This window comes from Wasmannia auropunctata, unplaced genomic scaffold, assembly GCF_000956235.1.
Source record: "Wasmannia auropunctata unplaced genomic scaffold, wasmannia.A_1.0 LD336047.1, whole genome shotgun sequence".
Taxonomy (NCBI): Eukaryota; Metazoa; Arthropoda; class Insecta; order Hymenoptera; family Formicidae; genus Wasmannia; species Wasmannia auropunctata.
Window position 1 is genome coordinate 551,839 of NW_012026843.1, and position 20,278 is coordinate 572,116.

Consider the following 20,278-nt stretch of genomic DNA (forward strand, 5'->3'; position numbering starts at 1 on the left):
AGAAAATTAGTTTCACTTTTTCTATTTTTTTTTAATTCTGCGGCGTATATACCGGATTTATCCTATATGCGTAAATCCTCGCGCGGCGTATATACCGGATTTACCCTATAGAATTACTACAAGTTTAGAAGATTATGTTAATAAAAATAATTAGTTAGAAAAGTTCTTTTATATATATATATAAAATCGTATATAATATATATATAATTAAATAATACAATAGATTTTTTTATAACAATAACAATATGATTAATTTATAAATATAATTTCAATATATTTTAGATATTTAATTTAATACTAAAAGCATGTATTTATCAATATTATACTTATAAATTTTCCATATATTTATACTTTCCAAGATATAAATCTTGAAAACCAAACAATTTTAATAAGACTCGCTATTGAATCGTAATAAGTAATTCAATCTATCGCGCGTATTACAAAGAAGATATAAAATTCCCTCAATTACTGAAAGTCCTTTCGTATCGAAAAGCAGACCATGAGGGGAATTGTAATTCGCGTTCCCCTGTTTTCCCATCCGCGATGTTATTACGTCAGAACGAATACATGAGATATACATCGATGTCTGGTCGTTGTTGGAAAAAACTTAACCGCGATTCCCCCATTATCCACGAATGTTGTACTCGATCGAACGGTCGTCGTCAACAATTTTATTACTTGGATTTTACGTCTAAACGAATCACCGGAGCGTGGCATTCATCTCTGTACCCGATGAGAATATATACGTGCATCGCATGGGCCGCCCCGCGGCATATTACTCGGACAGGATGATAAATACGCGGCGCAAGGAAGGAGGAATGTTTATGGGTTATTGTAGCAAAAGACACCTAATTCACTGTCATCCGCACAAATTCCGGGCAAGGGCGCATTTCTCAAGAGTCATAACCTGCGCTCCTATCCTTTCAGTTTCGCTTATTATTAGTTAAACAAATAATAAAATTAATTGCAACGTACATCGTGCAATTTGATCTGTGTATCTCTTATATCGTTTCTTGTAATATTATCAGTGATGAAATTGCCGTATTGCAAATTATATTGGTACACACAAGTATGCAATACTTGCATAAAAATTTAGATATAATGACATAGAAAACAGGACTTAATGCTTCTAAGAACGTCTAGTTAGAACAGGTTTTAACACGTAACAAGATAATATTTAAAATAGAACAGAGAAAATTAAGAGAATAGATATCTATTAACAATTTTAAGATATTGTTTGCGCTGATTTTTCTCCGAGAAATTATAAAAAAATGTTAGATATTATTTACAACTCAACGAGTTTAATCAATATAAAGAAAAAGATATATCCTATTTACATATCTAATATTATTCTTCTCCAGATTATGCAGCCATTACAGATTATTATAATTTATATAATTTTATACACGGTCAATTTTTAAATAAACAGTAAAAACAAGTATCGCGATATCGCAATAATGGTATTATGCCAAGGAGCGATTGACATTTCTCCGAGAATAGCTAATTTAAAAAGTGGAACTGACCGTCTCGAATTGCCGCGCCTTTAAAGGTCATAAATTCACCGGCGTGGCCGCAGGAAAGAGTTCGCCATTTGATACGGAAATCGGGAACTCGGCCCGGAAGCCTCACGCCAAGCGGCTTCCAGGTTGCGTTACCATAACGATAAATTCCAAGAGGAAGATAGCGCACGCGACCTCGGATTTGCGATGCTGATATTTTCGATTTCACGAATTGCATCGCACCGCCGTGGGATATCGCAGATGGCGAACAACCGGTTTGAATCTTGCAAAAGCGAATGCTAATAACTTACCTCCCGGCACAAATGAAAATATAACTTTCAAGACACGGTGAACTTCCCCGGTGACTTTGATATATCCAGAAAAGATTGCGTTTCGCAAGTTTATTAACTGGAGATTTCGTTACAGCTTATTGTTACACGCTTGATTTCACGAGGCTAATTAAAGTTTGTGCGGATATTCACTTATAATATTTTCGCTCCATTCTCACATGTATTCTATGCTGCGGTTTCCATTTGGTGCTACAAATGTTTCGAAACGTATAAGATTTCTTCGTCCAGAATCTGCTTCGAAGCATTTGTACAGCGCCAAGTGGACCGCAGACTGATCTATTACAAACGGAGAATTGATGTTACTTTACGAGTTAGCCGAAGAATGTAATATAGATATACATAATCATATCAGCGAGATTCCCGTCTCGAAATTGTTATTAACAAATAAGTTTAACTGGTTGTAAGTTTAGCCTTGATTCTACAACTTCGAGGGGGGAGGGGGGGGGGGACTTTGTGCTATTCGCGTAATACTCATAGCCGCAATCCCGAAAGTTAAAATCTCCAAGGTGCAGAAACTCAAAAGGCATTATCTTCAAACCACAAATCTCGAGAGAAGGTTAGGGTTTCAGAATTCACGATGTTGATAGGAAATTCATGGCGCTACACGGCAGTGCTATATTTCAAGTGCGCCGCTGTCACAAAAACTTCATCGGGTGATATCTTTTCTTGGCGCTTACTTGAGATATTCTTCCGAACAAAAACTAATTCTATTGATCTTTCCCGCGCAGTAAAATTGTAAAATACTTCCAATATTGTCGAACGTTAAAATTTGCGATATTCATTACGGAATCAGATCTCAAAGTTTTCCTCTGACTATATGTTCCTCGGGTGGATTCCTCAAGAAGGCAAGAATAGCAAGAGTGTTACAACGTTCGCATACAGACACAGTATCGGAGTCAATTTCTCATAAAATGTCGCGTAACGTACACTATTACATTATACAGGCGCGGAACGGAACGTTGGCATCATCCCTCATGGAGAATCGCTGCAGCGATTTTTCTGATAGCGCGTCCATTGCACTTATCCATTCCGATAACTATAACAACGCATAAAATTATTTCGTCCGCCAATAAGGTGGAAACAGAGGTGAATAATAAAATTGTCGATCCCCGCATACGATTCGAATAGCGTACTCGCGATCCAAAGAAAGGGGGAAGGGGAGGGGGGGGGAGAATATCCCGCTATCGGTCGTCGCGATCGGAGCGATTTCAATTCTCATTCCGCGCGCGATCGAACGGCGCCGCTCCGTCGACCGTTGCGAAGAAACGGACCGGCGCGCTCGTCGTCCGATTCCTCTCTCGATATCCTTTCATTTCCGTCTGCGCGCTGACGTAACAAGCGCCGTAACGCCGCGTTATATTATCGCCGAGGCCGTCATGGAAATTGCACGTTTTGTCACAACAACCGCAGGCACGAAGGACAGTTTACAGGACGGCGCGTGCGACGATCAACGATCATTTCCAGCGGCTCTTCGTCGGTGACGAATGTTATCCGCAAACGCACGCTTGATGCACGAGCGGGCGGGCGAGGTAAGCGTGAAAGGGAACGGGAGCGCCGAGGAGAAAGAGAGCGAGAGAAAGAGGGCGTAGGGTGGGCTGGAAGGAAAAGCGTAACCTGCACGCGTGACGTTATATAGTGTCCCCCTCGCGCGCCGAGCAAAATTCCAAAACAAACTCCTTTATTCCGCGAGTATAGGCGGCGGTGCGCATCGCGCGAAACCACAATCCCCGCACATGTATCAAGCTGTCCGCGACCCGCGCTCTAATTTGCATTTCAACGCTTGCCTCTCGTCCATTATTACCAGCGGAACAGCTTGGTTGAATTTCACAGACGCATACCGCGCCCTTGCCTCACGCCGTCCCTCGTCCTCTCGCACGACACCGCCGTCTCGGCTTTATGCCCTTATACCAACTATACCTCCTCTCTTCCTCTCTCTCACTCTCCCCCCGCCCTCTCTCTCTCTCTCCTTCTCTTTCTCTCTCGTACCCGGGTTATTTGTCTCTCGCTCGTGTCCGAAAACCACGTTTTATCCCACCCAACTCGAAGGCTTGTTAAAAAAATCTCGGACGAATATATATTGCGTGGATTTAATTACATTATATATACAGTAAGAGTATCGTATATAACTGAGAGTTATATAACATTTCTTAATGGGGTAAATCGTACAATGATGAGTCCCAGACAATGCCTACGACCACTTTATTTTAATATCCAATTAGAGCTTTTTGTTTTAATAATTTTTTACGTTTCTTCACTTATCAGCTGATACACATTTCTCAATACTCCTGAGTAGAGTTTGTACAATAGATTTTCAGAAGAAGACAATAATCATATATCTCTATATTTTTATTGCTCACTTTATCGATTCGCCTTTGGATATTACACCAACGTTCTACTGCAGTTCTCGTCGAAAGCGAATACGGTATAAAAGAAATGCTTATTTCTTTACGGCATTTACTCGGCTGTTCCAGTGAAGAATAAATGCGATATGATATATTTCGCGGCTTGTACATAAGAGATACCCTTATCAAGCCCGAGCGCTTCCCTAAATTCAAAGTGTCGCGGCAATATCACACACTGAAATTTAATTCTCATCATCTACGTTCCGTCTTTCGGGCCCCGAGGCTCGCGCCTTTCACGCGCTGTTATCGTAATATCCTCTATTAAATTTCTTTCGATCCCGAGGTGTCGGGCTTTGTCATCGTGCCGAGGCAATTTAATGGAGGCTAACAACGTGGCGAAGGGCTAACGATATTTTGCCGCGTTAAAGCGGTACTATTATCGCAACCTTCCTCGAGTGATTTGCGAGACCACGATGGTATGCTGCAAAAGCACTTAAACCGTCTGCCATCACTACCCTTTTTCTCGCTGATGTCGCGACGTATTATATTATTAAACCGACGGAAACGCACTCTTGCGCGTTTTAATGTATGCAAAGTAACTGCGACTGTGCGAAAGAAAACATCACCCGCAAAAAGAACTTAACAAGATCTCACCTGTCCCACAACATCGCTAGAGACACGATTAATAATTTATCTCAAACGACTAAATTTATGAGGGAATTTTAGCAGATATTTTAGTTATTTATTCATTAAGTTATTCATAATACGTGTCTTCTCGTTCACACCGTAATTTTGGTTGACGCAATATATTATCCCCATAAAATTAAAATTGAAACATTATCGCGCAAATTAATGTCAAACTAAGGGCTAATGGAACAAATTTACGGCTTCGCAAAGATAAGTTTCTTCCCGCAGCCCTTATGACAACTCCTTTTATCCCGAAGAAACTTCCCTTCGCTTCCCTTCGTTTCCCCAGAGGGCTTCGAGAAATTATTGTTCTGTCCAGTTCCAGGGGTGCAATTTCAGTCCTGCTCTTATACTACTGATCTCGCGGTCAAGTACGAGCGCCTAGCGGACCGAAATAATTCGAGCAAGGAAAAACAATCATGATATCTGAGGGAGTGAATTTTAGAAGAGAAAATATCGCATTATGTATACGTGCGTGACAAATGTGATACAATGTAAGATGTGCTGAGTATTGTATTGTATAAAACACGGATAAATTTCACAAGTAAATCACGACGGGTTTGCGCCGCAACATCCGTACGACAAACGGCCGAAATTATTCGAACGGCAAAACTGACTGTCGGTATGCAACAAAAAGCGGCGCGGCCGATCGAGCGCAAAAATGTCCCGATAAAGCGCGCGCGTTCTCGTAAAAAATATCTCCGTTTGTAATCCCCCCCGTTTTAAATTTCATGAAAACGGCCGTTCGTGCGAGCGCCACACGCCGCGCCGCGCATCGCAGGATTTATGACTGATTCGTCGCTGCTCGTAATCCGCGCTCGTAATTTCGAGCGCCGCGAAGCGCTTTTATTGATTAATCAAGAACGAGTGCCGCGCGTTGCCGGTATCGGCGGCGGCGGCGGCGGCGGCGGCAGGTTATTTACTTGCGCGCGGATGCGATGTGCTGTGCGAGCCGAGAAAGGTAGAACTTCATCGAAAGGTAGGCGCTTTTTCACGGCACCTGTTTCCATTACGATTATTAAACCGAGAGCTATGGCAAAGTAAGCGAAAGTTCGCGCGCGCGACACTCGGCCGAATATCACGGCGCCCATCGCGTCGTGTCGCGGCGCGTCGCGACGCGGCGAACAATAGCGAAATGCACTGCATCCGCCGCGTGTAACGGTGACGCTCGCTACTTCCGATCGATGCGAAACCGAAATTCCGACGAAAATGCCGATGCGCCGCATATCGAGCGCCGCGCGTACATGTATTGTGCGGCCACACGCACAAAGGGATCGCGTCCCCGCGTACCTGGGGGTCCGCAGATCAAAGGGAGATCTGACTTCGTGCCCGGGATATGTCGATGTCACGTAAAGTGTGTGCGCTTGTAAATTAATTGGCCACCTGTGGATGTAGGTGTCATGGCGTACCTGCCGTTTTCATTATCCATCGTCCAAATCGGATATTAATCAGATTAGTTAGCGCCCGCACGAACGGCAGAAGAGTGGTACGAGATGGTAGCGGCAATGAGTTCTGACGCAATTTTCGCCGCCTATCTTTCCGGCCGCCGATCGATAAAATAATAGAATTCGAAGCACGGTCGATTCATATTATGCTCCGAAATCGATCTAAAATAGAGGAGATTAAAGCGGCGGTCTAAAGTAGAAGGAGGTATAGTGGCATCAATCGCGAAATGTATATAGTCGAAAAGATATTAACGTCGCGCTAGAATTCGTAAAATGGAATTCTATCCGATTCTATCCGCAGGATAATCCGAAACTAGCATGAAACATTCTAGCTGGCTTTTGTATATACATATATTCATGTCAGATATACAAAAGTGATGGAGGCATTGAAGTAACAGAAGCGACGGAAAATATAAAGCCCTTCGCGAATTATTGCGTTAACAAATTGATAAACTATCAATATATAGGAACGGACGGTTCGTAAAATGTGACGGCTATATGCCAGCCTCGCCGAATATCCTCGTAAAAGGCTTTTCGATGCGCGATGTGACGAGTCTGCGTACGAAGTGCCGATTGCACAGAGCGGCTTTAAAATACACCTGCATTAACGCTTACAATAACAGGTGCGATGCGGCGTTCTGGGAAAACGTTTACTATTCGCATATGTATTTCTATACCGCGCGGTAGAACTGTTCATTTGCCGTACATATGCCAGAAGGGTTGCAAATATATATTCTGCTAATGGCGTGCGTCACAGACAATACGCCGCATTTCGTCGCGTATCTTTTCGCGTCGTAGTCAACGCGTTTTCGCTTTTCCCCCCTATATACACGCGAGTTTTTCTTGTAATGTGAACCCTCGCGACAACGACAAAGTCAGCCATTGATGCTGCTCGTCCTTTCAACGTCATCCTGTAGCTTGCAAAAATAAACCCGCCGTTGGCGTGCCCATTAATTTTTTGAGAGCGCAAGCGAAAAAATATGGATTTTATGCGAGAGCCGTCCCACTTGCGCGTGTAGCAAGTAACAATTATTACCAAATAAGATAAGATTATTATTTAAAAAACACCAAACTGTGTAGGAAAATAGAAGTGACTTTGACGAAAGTGTCGCTATAATTGGGAAGAGAAGAAAACTGCTAAGCTATGCGATTATAAAGTGCGGGGAAGCAATTTTGAAAATGCACACTTACAACAAAGTCGAAGTAGCGTTTTTCAGACGGAAGTCGCTACCAGTAATCTGTCTGAAAGCTATAGTCTTAGCTACTCGCAGAGATATAGAATTTATGATAAAAGAGGGCATTTTTTTATATTTCTAATTTTAATACGAGATCCAAATTTCTAACGGAAATTATATTTATAATATATGGCGTCCCCCTCCTCCCCCCCCTCAAAGAGCGATTTCCAATAGTGTGTAGCACGTGCATAATCTTTCTTCGGATGCAAGAGACAGATTCCGTCAGGTATATCGCGATATAAATATCTCAGCAACAAAAATGTCGGAAATATTTTTCGGTGCTCTCTAACGTTCCGAAATCGAGCGCATGTCGGAACTTCGACGAGTCGCGTTCCTCGCCTCCGCGACGCAACAAAGAAAATTTTCGATAAGCCACGCACTGCCGATGCAACGCGATTATTGAAGACGAATTTTGGGTTGGGCGATTTTCCGCAGGACGCGCCATACCGCGTCTCTCGTCTCGCGCGCGCGGACGAATCGATATGCGGAAATTTGTTTGTTTCGGCGATGCGCGCGAGCGTTTCGGGGGCGAATTCGCGTCGCGGAAACGTCGCCGCGAAATAGATTAGCCCGCACTGATATCCGGAAGGTGGATGTTGCTACATCTAAATCGCGCGCGGCGCGCCGACTAATTTTAAGCGCTTCGTATGCGACCGGCGAATACACGCCTCTTCTCCGCGCGCCGCTACCCAATTAGAGTTGTCTGCAGGGAGGAAAAAAAGAGAAGGAGTTACAACCGCATCCTTTACTCGCGGTCCTTCTTGCAAATTTTCGCAGTCCAGGCCAGCCAACCAGCCAGCCCAGCTATCCGGCGGGCGCGCTGCGGTGGGATAAAGGCGCGCGGGTACATTCGTTAGCATAATAATTGCTGCGGAAACTCCACGCTACGTAAAGCCAGCGAGTAAACGGCCTCGGTTAAGAGATACGATGATATCGGAGTACTAAATGCTGTTCGAGAAATTACATCTCTTTCTCTCTCTCTCGATCTCTCTTTTCTCCGATCGCCGATGGAAAACTTTTCCGATTTTCACATTCGGATCCGAAGAATTATCTCATCGTGATAAGCAAATCAATGATAACAGGTTTTCCACGCGCCGTATATCTTTTCTTTTGCTTTTTCATATTCTTTTTAAATTTCATTTCGTTGAAAATATCGCGATCAACACGCGTAGATTTATGTATCGCGAAATCATGACGCATGATGCTGAATGTCCAGCAGCATCGCTAGCAGGAAGCGAGCTACGCGATGAAAAGAACCGCATACCGAAGTCAGAAAATGTCCATATACGAGAGATGCAGACACGATGTCCTGCTCCGGTAACTATATACATATAGACTATCAGATCCCGGAATACGATGCAAACGGTGGCAAGCACACGATCGTGAAAGAGTGCAGCAAGCATCGAGGAAGGATGAGATGAAGAAGGGGGAAAGAGAGAGAGAGAGAGAGAGGAAGAGAAAAAAGAAAGCAAGACACGTGACGATTTCTGTGCAAAGGACGCGCACGTCGGCCACCAACGGACGTTGTCATGCGGTGCATATACGTATGTACAATGTTTGCGTATCCTCGACGGTACGATTATTGTCCCGAGTATACCAGCGGGACCGCTGCGAGACGCGTTCACCGTTCTGAGACATGCATAGCGGCTAACGTGTTTGGTGACCGCGCATACCACGAAAACTGAAAGCTCTCTCCCTCGTCTTTTCCTCCCTCTCTCTCTTTCTCTCGCTCGCTCGCTCGCTCGCTCGCTCGCTCTCTCACTCTCTGCCTCTCTCCGAGGCACAACAGAGTCTCGAGTTAGCCCGGAGACCAAGCTGGAGATGGTGGTCACCGTCAGAATGGAGAGCCAGCCTCAAGGGTGACGCGGCGGACTCGAAACAAGGGGGGTTGTTGCACGACCGGACTCGTCCCGCATACCTAACACTGCCCGACCGCCTCTCTCGCACCGAGATTTATGGCACGCGCGGCTGGACCGACCACGAAGAAGATAAGATTCGCCCGCGATCGGGATAACGAGCGCAGCGAGAAACTCTCCCTTTTCGGACAAAGAGTCGTTGGATCTATCCGGGCGATCTATTGTGGCCGGGCGCGATGCAATTAGGGCGCAATTGATATGGCGTGACCAATAGCTATTGATAGGGTATGCACGGTGCACGCGGCGCTCGAGCATCTAAATTGAAGAACAGATTTTCCCTATACATCCTCATTTACTTCTAACAAACGCCTGGCTACTTAAATTTGATTCTTTCAACCATAATTCGCAAATATATATTTATAGTTTGGTCGATAAAATTTAACACTTTTCCTCAATGAGATTTGACATTAAAAACCTATCACTATATTTATTATTTTTTTGACAAAGAACGTCATAGTTTTGAAAAAATTAATTATCAAAATTTGATGTTACATTTCTCACATTAACTTTAATATAATATATTTCAAACATTTTATTTTCTATAAGTTACTTCACAATTAAAGCAAAATTTTCTTCGAATTAAATGAATAAATGCGATTTTAATATAGATATAAGGTACGTCAAAGCGAAACATAGCATTTTAAAATATCCTAGCTCCTATCATTCGGCAGCAAGCAACTTGTGAGATTCGAAGGCATTCTGAAGAGTCTTATCAAGTGTCACGCGGAACATTTTTCGAAGGAGCTTTCGAGTAAGCAATCATGACGGTTACGGGGCGCAAGACATCATCTCGGTAAACTGGTCTAATCCGGGAGCAGGTCTCGGAACTGCTACGGCTTCTTCATCTTCGCGGCGCCAACTTTCGCGAGAACATTCTCTCGACGGCCTTCAGACCAGTCATTTAGTTATATTAAGGAAAAGTTGCTGCGATCTTCGCTGGAAGTAAATGCGACGAGTTGGGCGGCGGAGAAAAGAAACTTCCGAGCCTGTGAGCCGACCGACGATTAAGAGGAGTAGAAAACTTCTCCCAGACGCTCATGTGTCCTGCGCGAGATAACAAATGTCATCTCGGCTATACTACGCTTCGCGTCGACAGAATTATGGCCACCGCCATGTTCGCGGCGTCGCCGTGGACCTTCGTGCGGCGATACCTTTGCGTAAAAATACGAGGCGTGATACTAAATATTATTGCCATAAATATGCTTGCATTACACGTTTATGTTACATTAAAGACGCTAAATGTTACGTCAAATTTTGATATTAACACTGATTCCTTTATAAGGCTGTAATATTCTTTGGCACATTGATTTATAAATGCGATAAATTCTTTGTGTGCGATATTAAAATTTTTAATGTAGAGTTTATTTATCGCGTTATAATGCTGAAGACACGATACAGGTGCATATAGATAAAATAAAATGATTAATGCAAAAATAATTAAAAAATAAATCTTCAATACAAGAAATGATAATTATATCCAAGAAAGGACTAATAAATTAATTATCCAGCACTAATAAGTATTAGCGAGTCTATATGTTTAGAAACAAGATTAGAGCTCTTGCTTAATGATAGAAACGGTCCTGTGGGAAAGGTAATTTAGAGAGCCTTACGTTGGCGAGTATTTCGTACATTATCCCTTAATGGTGCGGGGAGCAAAAAATCCCTTGAGTGTTGCCACCTTCGCGCGTTATTAGGTACGATTATTCGATTGTATTTGCCGAATTCAATTTCACCGAATTTCCTTGACAAAAAATTTACAAGAAACGTCTTTGACACGATGAAATTATTAAAAATTCAAAACATTTTCGGAATGTTCAATCTAAGATTCGAATAGTTAAAACCCTTTTGAAAGAATATATATTTATGAAATATATATATATAATTATAAGAATTTCAGCTAAATTTATCGCTTAAAGTTATTTATAGTAAAACTTTGCGCAGATAAATAGGAGCAATAGAAATATAAAAGTTCTAGTCACGTTGTTCTTCTTCTATTTGTATCATGTTTGATTTATATTCCTATACAGAAAAGTGCAAGAAATGCAAGAAAACTTTAATATCTAAACTTTATGATAAATATTTTATAATTATATAATTGAAGCTCTCTTATATTATTAATCTAAGCATTATTACTGTTTACGTTTATTTTATATATCCGCAATGCTTTGTGATAATAGAAAACAGAAAGGTCTTGTATTGTATAATGATCATCAATAAATTACCGAAATTATAAATATTTCAAATACAGCATTTCGATATAACAGATCGTTTAAAAACTTAAATTAGAGGGATTGACAGCGATCCGTGCCGCGAAATTTAATTCATACTATGAATAATATTTCATAATGCGAGATTTAAATTCCAGCTTGGTTTCCCGACTTTTAAATCCATTTCAATTCTTTCTTGCAAGACAGAATTCATTTTAATTCTCCTATTGGAATAATCCGGCCTTAAAAAAAAAATTAATTTTTTTTACAAAATAAAATATGTTAAAATTTCTTTCGTTCTCGACATTTGAAATTCAGAGATTGCAACTTAATCTTACAGTGAGAATTAGAGTGAAATAATTATTTATCGAATTCCGTGAGAAAATACGAAGTAGCTATTTCAGACAAAAAGAGCAAGAAATTATCGAACAATCCTTTAATTTAAAAAATTAATAAAATGAGGCATTACAAAAGTAAGAGTCGAAAGCTTTAATTAATAATTATAATACGTAATTGATAAGTTTAAATATTTGAAATTTGAATTTTTAAAGATACAATTTACAGTCTAAGAGTTTCTTTATTTATTTAAATTATTCAGAAATTCTAATATTTTAAAATATAGGTTATTCGAGAGAATTAAATACCGAGAGAATTAAATTTCCGCATGTTCAAGTACAATGCTGCTGGTGGCCGCAGGAGTTAAACCGTACTGCTTTCGTATAGAACAAGTAGACAAAGACGACTAGCGGTTGAAGTCATGGGCGACAATTACCACGAGGGTGATTCGGTGCTATCGAAAATTAACTGCGCTGACTCGGACCAATGTGATCCCCTGGCAATAGTACATTATTGCACTAGGCTCTAGCACACGTAGTTAGTGCACATACATTAAACTAGAGTCTGCCTCGTAAATCTTCATTACCATAACGATTCTCAATCAATGGCTCGATAGGCGTTTATTCTTGAAATTTTATAAAATTTCATCAATGCTAAATATACAATCCACATCTCAATAACAACTGCAGCGCAATGGCTGTATCGCGCATTTTGTTAAGTATATCTAAATTTTTTTTTAAAATAACAGAAATATTTCGGACGCAACAAAAGGTATGTACCGTAATTGCATTATAAAAATCTGTAGCAAGCTATTTATCCAACATAAAATATTTGCTCACCCCCGGCCGTGTTTGGCATTGTCGTGAATTATTTTATTAATTCAAATAAGGTGGAAAGTGTTTATTTGGCATTATCGTGAATTACATTAATTAAAATAAGGTGGAAAGTGTTTAAATGCGAACGTTTTTATTGCGCGTAACATTATTTGTCGCGAATGTACAAATATTTTGTGAATTAATGTAATTGCACAGTGAAAATCCATAACAGTGAGAACAGAGGAATGTATTTCATCGAAGAAATGTGGTGGCGTTATTCGAGATATATCAGCGTTCGTTGCGCATTTCGTAATTCGCGCGACGCGCGGCACACGTTTTGCATATTTCAGGCAGAGTGTCAATTTCGTGAATCAATACAGGCATTGCCGCGTACCAAGATATTCCAGGTAACAAAAGCAATTTGGACTATTCCCCGTGGCAAATGAGGCGCCTCTGATTAACACACATTGGCTCAATTACACGGGTTAGCCGAGGGAACACGAAATTGCCTGCTATTAACGGTGGCGCAAGGGCGGATAGACATACGAGATATATCAGCCGGATAACACGACGATACGTTGAAAGCCATAGAACGTAACGGGATACTGCGGAACAAAATGTTTCGCTATTTTCTTCTTTTGCGCTAATTTAGGCCCACCATATCGTTCGCGCGCGCGGATTCCGCTCGTCGACGGGGCAAACCGCCGAATTAATGGCGAAAGTGGCATCCCCTCCCATAACGAGCTCGGCGAGGTACTTCAAGTTATAAACGTTGATTGTAAAGGGAGAAAACTAACATAATAAAAGATAATCTCCGAAAAGAATTTTTCGACGATAAAAAAAATACTTTGCTCGTTACAACTTGAGCTGTTACTCATAGTATCGTAAGTGAGATATCGTGCTTTCGGAACATCAAAATAATAGTCTTGAATTTTTTATATCTTATGTACTTTAGAAAAAGAATCATTCAAAAAGTTGTTTTATAAATTGTTTCGTATGAGAAAATGTTAAAGTTTTTATAAATGGATTATATCGCAGTAAGATACAAGTAAAACAGTTCAAATTATAGTACTCATTGTCAGTAGTACTCATTTTTTGCACAATACAGTTGAATATGATGAATAAATAAAAAGATATAATAAATAACATCATAACAAAGAAAAAATAATGCTTTTGCACAAATATACACTAAATTTAAAGAGATTTTTTTCAAAAGCTTGTAAAAATTATTATACGACTTACCCTTGCCGCAACGGGTCTCGTTCTTCTTCTCGTCCCTCTTAAACACTAAAACAATAATCAAAATTTTTATTACAAAAATGCAAATTAACTAAATTGCTATTAACAGTTTTAAGCTTGTATTTACAATCATATTTTTGTTCAGAAATATAGATGATGAATTTAGTTTCAAACATAGTACGATTTAACAAATAGATCTTAAAAGTCAATTTAACTTTCGTTGCGAGATATTTGCAACCGCGATTTGATTGAGATATTCAGGTAAAATTTATCTTAAGCCATAATCTGAATTTTGTTTTTCGCGGTTCAATAATAATTGATGTTTGAGAGAGAATCGTATGTGTTTATATAGCTTCAACCTTATAATAACAATAATTAAATTAATTTAGATAAATAATTTTTTAACTAAAATAAAGATAAATTGTACTTAAATAATAATTCTTTTTAAACGGCATACACAATCAACTAGATTGTCATTAAAAGAAAGAGTGAAATAATTTGCATGTAATCAAATTTAATTTTTAGTAATAATATACTAATATATATTTAATATCGACCAAATTGAAGCAAATTTTCTCGTAAATTAGGATATTTTACTTAAAACATTCTCGTTTTATTTAAATAGAATTATCTTAAATGACGCTAATAAAACAAAGCACAAAATATTTGCAAACAACCTTTTTATCAAAATTAATTTGAAATGTGTGGAATAGAAGTATTCGACATAGTGACATATTATCTCTCGAAATGTGGTCGTGACAAATACTATTGAAATGTATTCAACATTATTATATTTTGCAATAAACGATATGGCTATCCCAAGCGATTAAAGCATTTAAATGTACTGAAGCAACAATTTTTTTTTAAATATTTTCCATGACGTTTACATTAAATGGAATAAAAATCGAAATGATAGACAATAATAGATTCTAATTTCACGATATTTATATATAGGCGATAATTATTTTCTTAGCGATTGGATTTAAATATATATAATCGTATTACGCTTTAAACTTCTGATGCTGATACAGTTTATTACTATTATATACTGTTTTGAGATTAATAATACGGAATAAATACATATATGAATTGCTGAATCAAAAGTAATAATTAAGAAACGCTGTTATATTAATTACATGTTAATAATTAATTTGAAATACAGAATATTCATTGTACAGCTATTTTATAATAAATATTTTATGATAACAAGACTAGTTGGTATACAGTCTTGATATTTGTTTTGTTAACGTACGTCGTGAAAAGCCGCTGTGTATTATCATTTGCATTTGGTGAGATTCTAATGCAAAAGCAGGAAAGCCATTTTGTTATTCTATCGTTATATTATTATTTCTTCAAAACAATTATTTTCTGCAAGCGATAAGCTCGTATCAACTCGCTATTAACTTTCACGATTAATGATTGTAAATATATCGGGAATTTATTCAAGTATGTATTTAAATGATTTATTTATTTTACGTAGCAATAGGAGATAAAAATTATAAATTATTATTTTACTGTGACATTTATACAAACAACAATGATTTCTCTAAAACTTAAATTCTAATGTATTTCGCGCGCGTTTCGAATTTTTCGATTTAAACGTAATTTATTCGATACTTTTAGATAGAAAACGCAGATTGAGTAATATGCGAATCGCTGGATCAAATAATTAAAGTAATGGAAAACTGTGATATATCGTTAATACCTACATTTCATTGGACTTTTGCAATTTAAATATATTGCGCATGCAATCCAAGATTTCGATTTTATATTTTCGGATAATTAACCATTAACTCGATTTTATTAATTGTATTATGTAAGAAAATCAATGTCATTTTTGAATCATTTAGTTATGAATGAAAGACATATGTGAAACGCGAGGAGCATTATGTTTAATTAATAAGTATAGTTATAATTAAATTCGTACTTTAATATTTGTTAATTATGAAAGACATAAATTTTGAAGTTTATATACGTTATTTATTGTGATTTGACAAAATCTTTCACTATTTAAGGTTTTGTTGTGCTTAGTTCTACTGATTTGCATGATATGCGAATATCAACATATATCAAGCAAATTATAGGTTTTCGTACTTTTTTCGCGTTGATTTTTCATTATAATGTGCAATAGTAAATATTGTGTCTAATTAAGATTGGGAGAACTTATAGTCGCACGGGTCTTTGCCGTGCAAAGTTTTATGGGATTATAATTAGCCGTGTTTTCACGAATTATGAGTGTAATGAATAAATTTGAGGAGACAGGCTAAAATAAATTAATATACCTGTTTAACCTTGATTTATAATCTTTATTACACTGATTTTTTTATACACGAACATAAGTAAGATACTCTAGAATTACAGGTATTAAATTGAAATAAATTATGAAAATAAAATATGTTAACAATTTTAATTTAACTTTTTTATTGTTGAATAGATTACAAAAGCCCTCTATTTTTGTGTTTATTATTCAGATAATTTTAACGAAAATAAGAAAAAAGGGAAAGAAGTAAAGTAAACGTATGAAAATAGATTATCGATTTTTAGAATAGATTATTTTTATTATTTAAGAGACAGTTTTTAATTTACCTCACTTAATATCACTTTAGTCTCCCTTGCCTAAATAATTCTTTTTACTAGAAATATTTCATCTGTATTTATATATTTCCAAGATTAAATACTATATTAGACTGCCAAAAGAAAATAATATAGTTTCCATTAATATGTATTTCATAAATATAATTAAAATTATTTTTCAGATAAACATTTCAATTAACTTATTTAATAAAATATTTTATATAATTTGTTTCTATATCAATAACTTGTAATTTTATATTTCGAAATAAACATTTAATATTTGATAATTATATCCTATTATAATATTGCGGAGTGTTCCAATGTGTTCTGTAATATTTTAATGATATGAGATAATTCATCGGTATATAGTACCGCTTTTCATAATTAGCTGAACGCAATCTCAATTTATCACTAACCAAAATGTTATATTTATTGAATTGTGTATATATCTCAAAACAAAACTTTATTAAGAATCTGGCTTTTTTACTACAAAATTTATATAACGGCTATATATAGTACACAGTAGGGCTCACTATCATTTTATTCGACTTGAAATGAACAAAAATTCGAGTGTAATATAAGAGATCAAGGCTACTTTCGCTTTGCCGCTTACAGCGTTCACAGCGTTACTCCTTGCTGTTTGCCAAATGTTAATAAAGAACAAAAATGAATGCTCACAAGCGCTGTAATCGCCGAATCGAACGCAGCTCATGCGACGCAGTAGCGTCGCGACGCCAAGCACATATATAAAAAAGAGATCGAGTGATTACTTTATAGCGGTGACTTTTTGTCACACCGTTTTCCTTTCAGAAGGGTGCTGCATTTCGGAATTAAACGGAGATATATTGACGAGAGCTAGCGATATGATGGAGAGATTAACGATAATGTAGCTAAATCATAATTCTATATGATTATATTATTTAACTTGGCCCTAACCCTAGTATCTCCGTAATAGCGCAACGATTAAGAGATCGATGCCGGCGGGCGACTTGATTCGACGAGCAAGACGCGGGGACGCGCTGTCTACAATTAGTTACTATAATGTATACCTAATACGTGAGACAACGGCATTAATTACTCACTCGACGAAGTTGAAACGACGCCGAATGTGCACTCCCGTACGATTAATTTCACGCGCGATTATCGATGAATATACGACGGCACGAAGCGCCGATTATACGTCGCGTTGCGCACGGCTCAATTCTTTTTGTCGCAGCAGGTTCGCCCTCTGCGGGGCAGAGCGCGTTACTTTCTGCTTGCGGCTCTCCCTCGACATCGGGTAACTCAAATTCGTTAACGGATAAATTGCCGACCTCTTTGAACGCAAAACTCTATTAAATTATACATGAATTTACTGGTTTTTTTGATAGAAGATTCATATAACGAGTATAAATAAAAGTTCCTTTTATTCGATTTAAAAACTACTCATACTAGCATATCCAAAGTCGAGGCAAAACTCATTTCGTCTCGATTTTTAATATGCATGCTGTTTACTTGAAATAAGTTGACCAAATATTTGAATACAAGATTTTTGAAAGCATCAAAATCTTTTTTATTAATTTATCTCTAGCGATCCTCATCAACCGCTATATAGGCACTTGTCGATATCTTTTATTTCTCTACAATGCAAAAATATGAGGATTTATTTTACCCAATAAGTTTATTTTAAAAACTTCCGTGCACAATATTTTTTTTATCTTTTTATTTGCAATGAATTATTTATTATCACATAACAGAGCGGCGCCACGCAAAATCCAGTAATCGGGATTTTTTAGAGTCTGCAGCCAGAGCGACGTTACTAACAACATGTAAGTCCTCTGAGGCTTTTTATACACGGGACACTGTGCGGAAAAGGAAGGATTTAAATAATACATGGCACTGTTATTATGCACTTTATTTAATTATAGCTGACGTATACCGGTTGTAATTACGACTTATACATATATACTTACCTGATATAATTTCAGGCCCTTCTCTAGGGGAAGGATCTTGTCTGCATTATGTAAAGCGAAGATATGTACTAACGGCATTAATACGTAAAGGACTTTATTTGCCGATTCGCACAAACGACAGTGTCTCCGATCCCAACCGGCGCCCTCCAGAAACAGGCCATAAACGTAAACACCTTCCTATAATTCGCGAACATCGACATCATTAATTTATTGCAAAGAGATTTTTTATATATGTTATGTGTAATTATTATTACATACTGGCGGCGGTTTTCTAATTTCCTCCGCCATGTTACGTAAGACTTCATTGTAAAGCGTGACATTATCCAGAGCCCATTTGTGGGCCCGCGTTATTTCCTGCTTCATCGCCGTCAAAAATCCTGTCAGGTTAAATTCCGTCAGATAAACCATTCTCAAGTTACTGCCGAGCCTCATTATTGCTTATATTAAGAGCTCGTTTTAACGCGAAGATATGTATATATTATAAATGCCTTGTGGATTGAAGAAGCCAGTCATCCAGAACTTTATCGGTCTCCCGCTATTTAGCCAAGTCGAAAACTGTTGGTTCCTCTCCAGCAGTTCCGTAAACCAGAAACCCAAGGAAGCCGACTCCCACGATCGAGCCTTCCAGGTCTTCGGTATCCGGGCGTCGTATATATTGTCGAGGGCGTCTCGCAACTCCTGAAAATGTATTCATATTTATTCCACGGTATGCGGAACGTATAAGCCGCGCTTTGTATAACGATCGTAATTAGGGGATTCTAAGAAAATTACCTCGCTCATTATAATTACGCCTTCTATGGCCAACAGGAGATCCTTGAGCGTAACGCGCACTAATTTTATAACCACTTGTATTCTGTCGATCTCTTGTTTTAAGAAAATATTCATCGGGGCGGTATGATCCATTGCATGCAATCTATAATAACGTCAAAGAATTCGTTATTTTCTGAAATTTTTCTTAAACTTAAATTGAAAAAATTAAATATCAGGAAAGACCGTGGAATGTTAACAACAAATGAGATCCTATGACGCCTACACGGTGATAAAACAGGAGTCTTAGTGCTTCTATAATGTTATTAGTGTGAATCTTACAATTTTTTTGATTCATAAGACACTACGTGGCCGCCCATCGCGTGCTTCTCCGAACCGAGTAGTATGTAATATCACAACTAAATTGCTGAAGGCAATCTAATAAATCGATGCTCAAAGCATTCAGTACTTAAAAAACCCCCTCCCTCGCGACGTCCAATAAATGCTAAATAACATTTGTACGAACCATTCTCACCGAATCTGTAAAGAAATTTATTGCGAAAAAATATCACCTCACGTTCTCATGCGGATCTTCACGTTTGCCGGACGGGCGCCCTGCCTTTAGACCGCCGAGGCATGTGATAACATTCATCGCAATAAACAATCTAGCGCGTTTTCAAGCCGCGTAAATTCAAGTAATATATATATGTTTGGGCCACGTAGTGTTTTATGAACCAAAAAAATTGTAAGATTCACACTAATAATACGCTTCTCAACAAAATTAAAGCATCACTTACTCTACCCTCCAAAAATAGGCAAAATCAAGAGAGTATAACTTCGTCAAAAATGATCATATCAAAATGTTCAAAAAAGCATTTTACAGCTTCAAATCTCTACTTTTCAAATCGGTACTTTAGAAAACGATCCTACTGAT

The 20,278-nt window shown here is 38.2% G+C and overlaps 1 protein-coding gene and 1 long non-coding RNA gene across 2 annotated transcripts in view; both read right to left on the reverse strand.

The window, feature by feature from the left end:
- Positions 1–17,819, reverse strand: part of LOC105451687 — an 83,170-nt gene extending 65,351 nt beyond the window's left edge. The window contains exons 1-2 of the long non-coding RNA XR_974608.1: positions 17,728–17,819; positions 14,075–14,119 (exon numbers count right to left, since the gene is read on the reverse strand). This is a non-coding gene — a long non-coding RNA (uncharacterized LOC105451687). The remainder of the gene's footprint in view (positions 1–14,074; positions 14,120–17,727) is intronic.
- Positions 17,820–18,311: 492 nt separating this feature from the next.
- LOC105451689 (dynein heavy chain 8, axonemal) overlaps positions 18,312–20,278 on the reverse strand; it is a 24,653-nt gene continuing 22,686 nt past the window's right edge. Inside the window, 5 exon segments of the mRNA XM_011692293.1 lie at positions 18,312–18,486; positions 18,598–18,774; positions 18,856–18,974; positions 19,086–19,275; positions 19,369–19,510. Of these exon segments, the coding sequence (XP_011690595.1) occupies positions 18,361–18,486; positions 18,598–18,774; positions 18,856–18,974; positions 19,086–19,275; positions 19,369–19,510 (754 nt within the window). The 3' untranslated portion in view covers positions 18,312–18,360.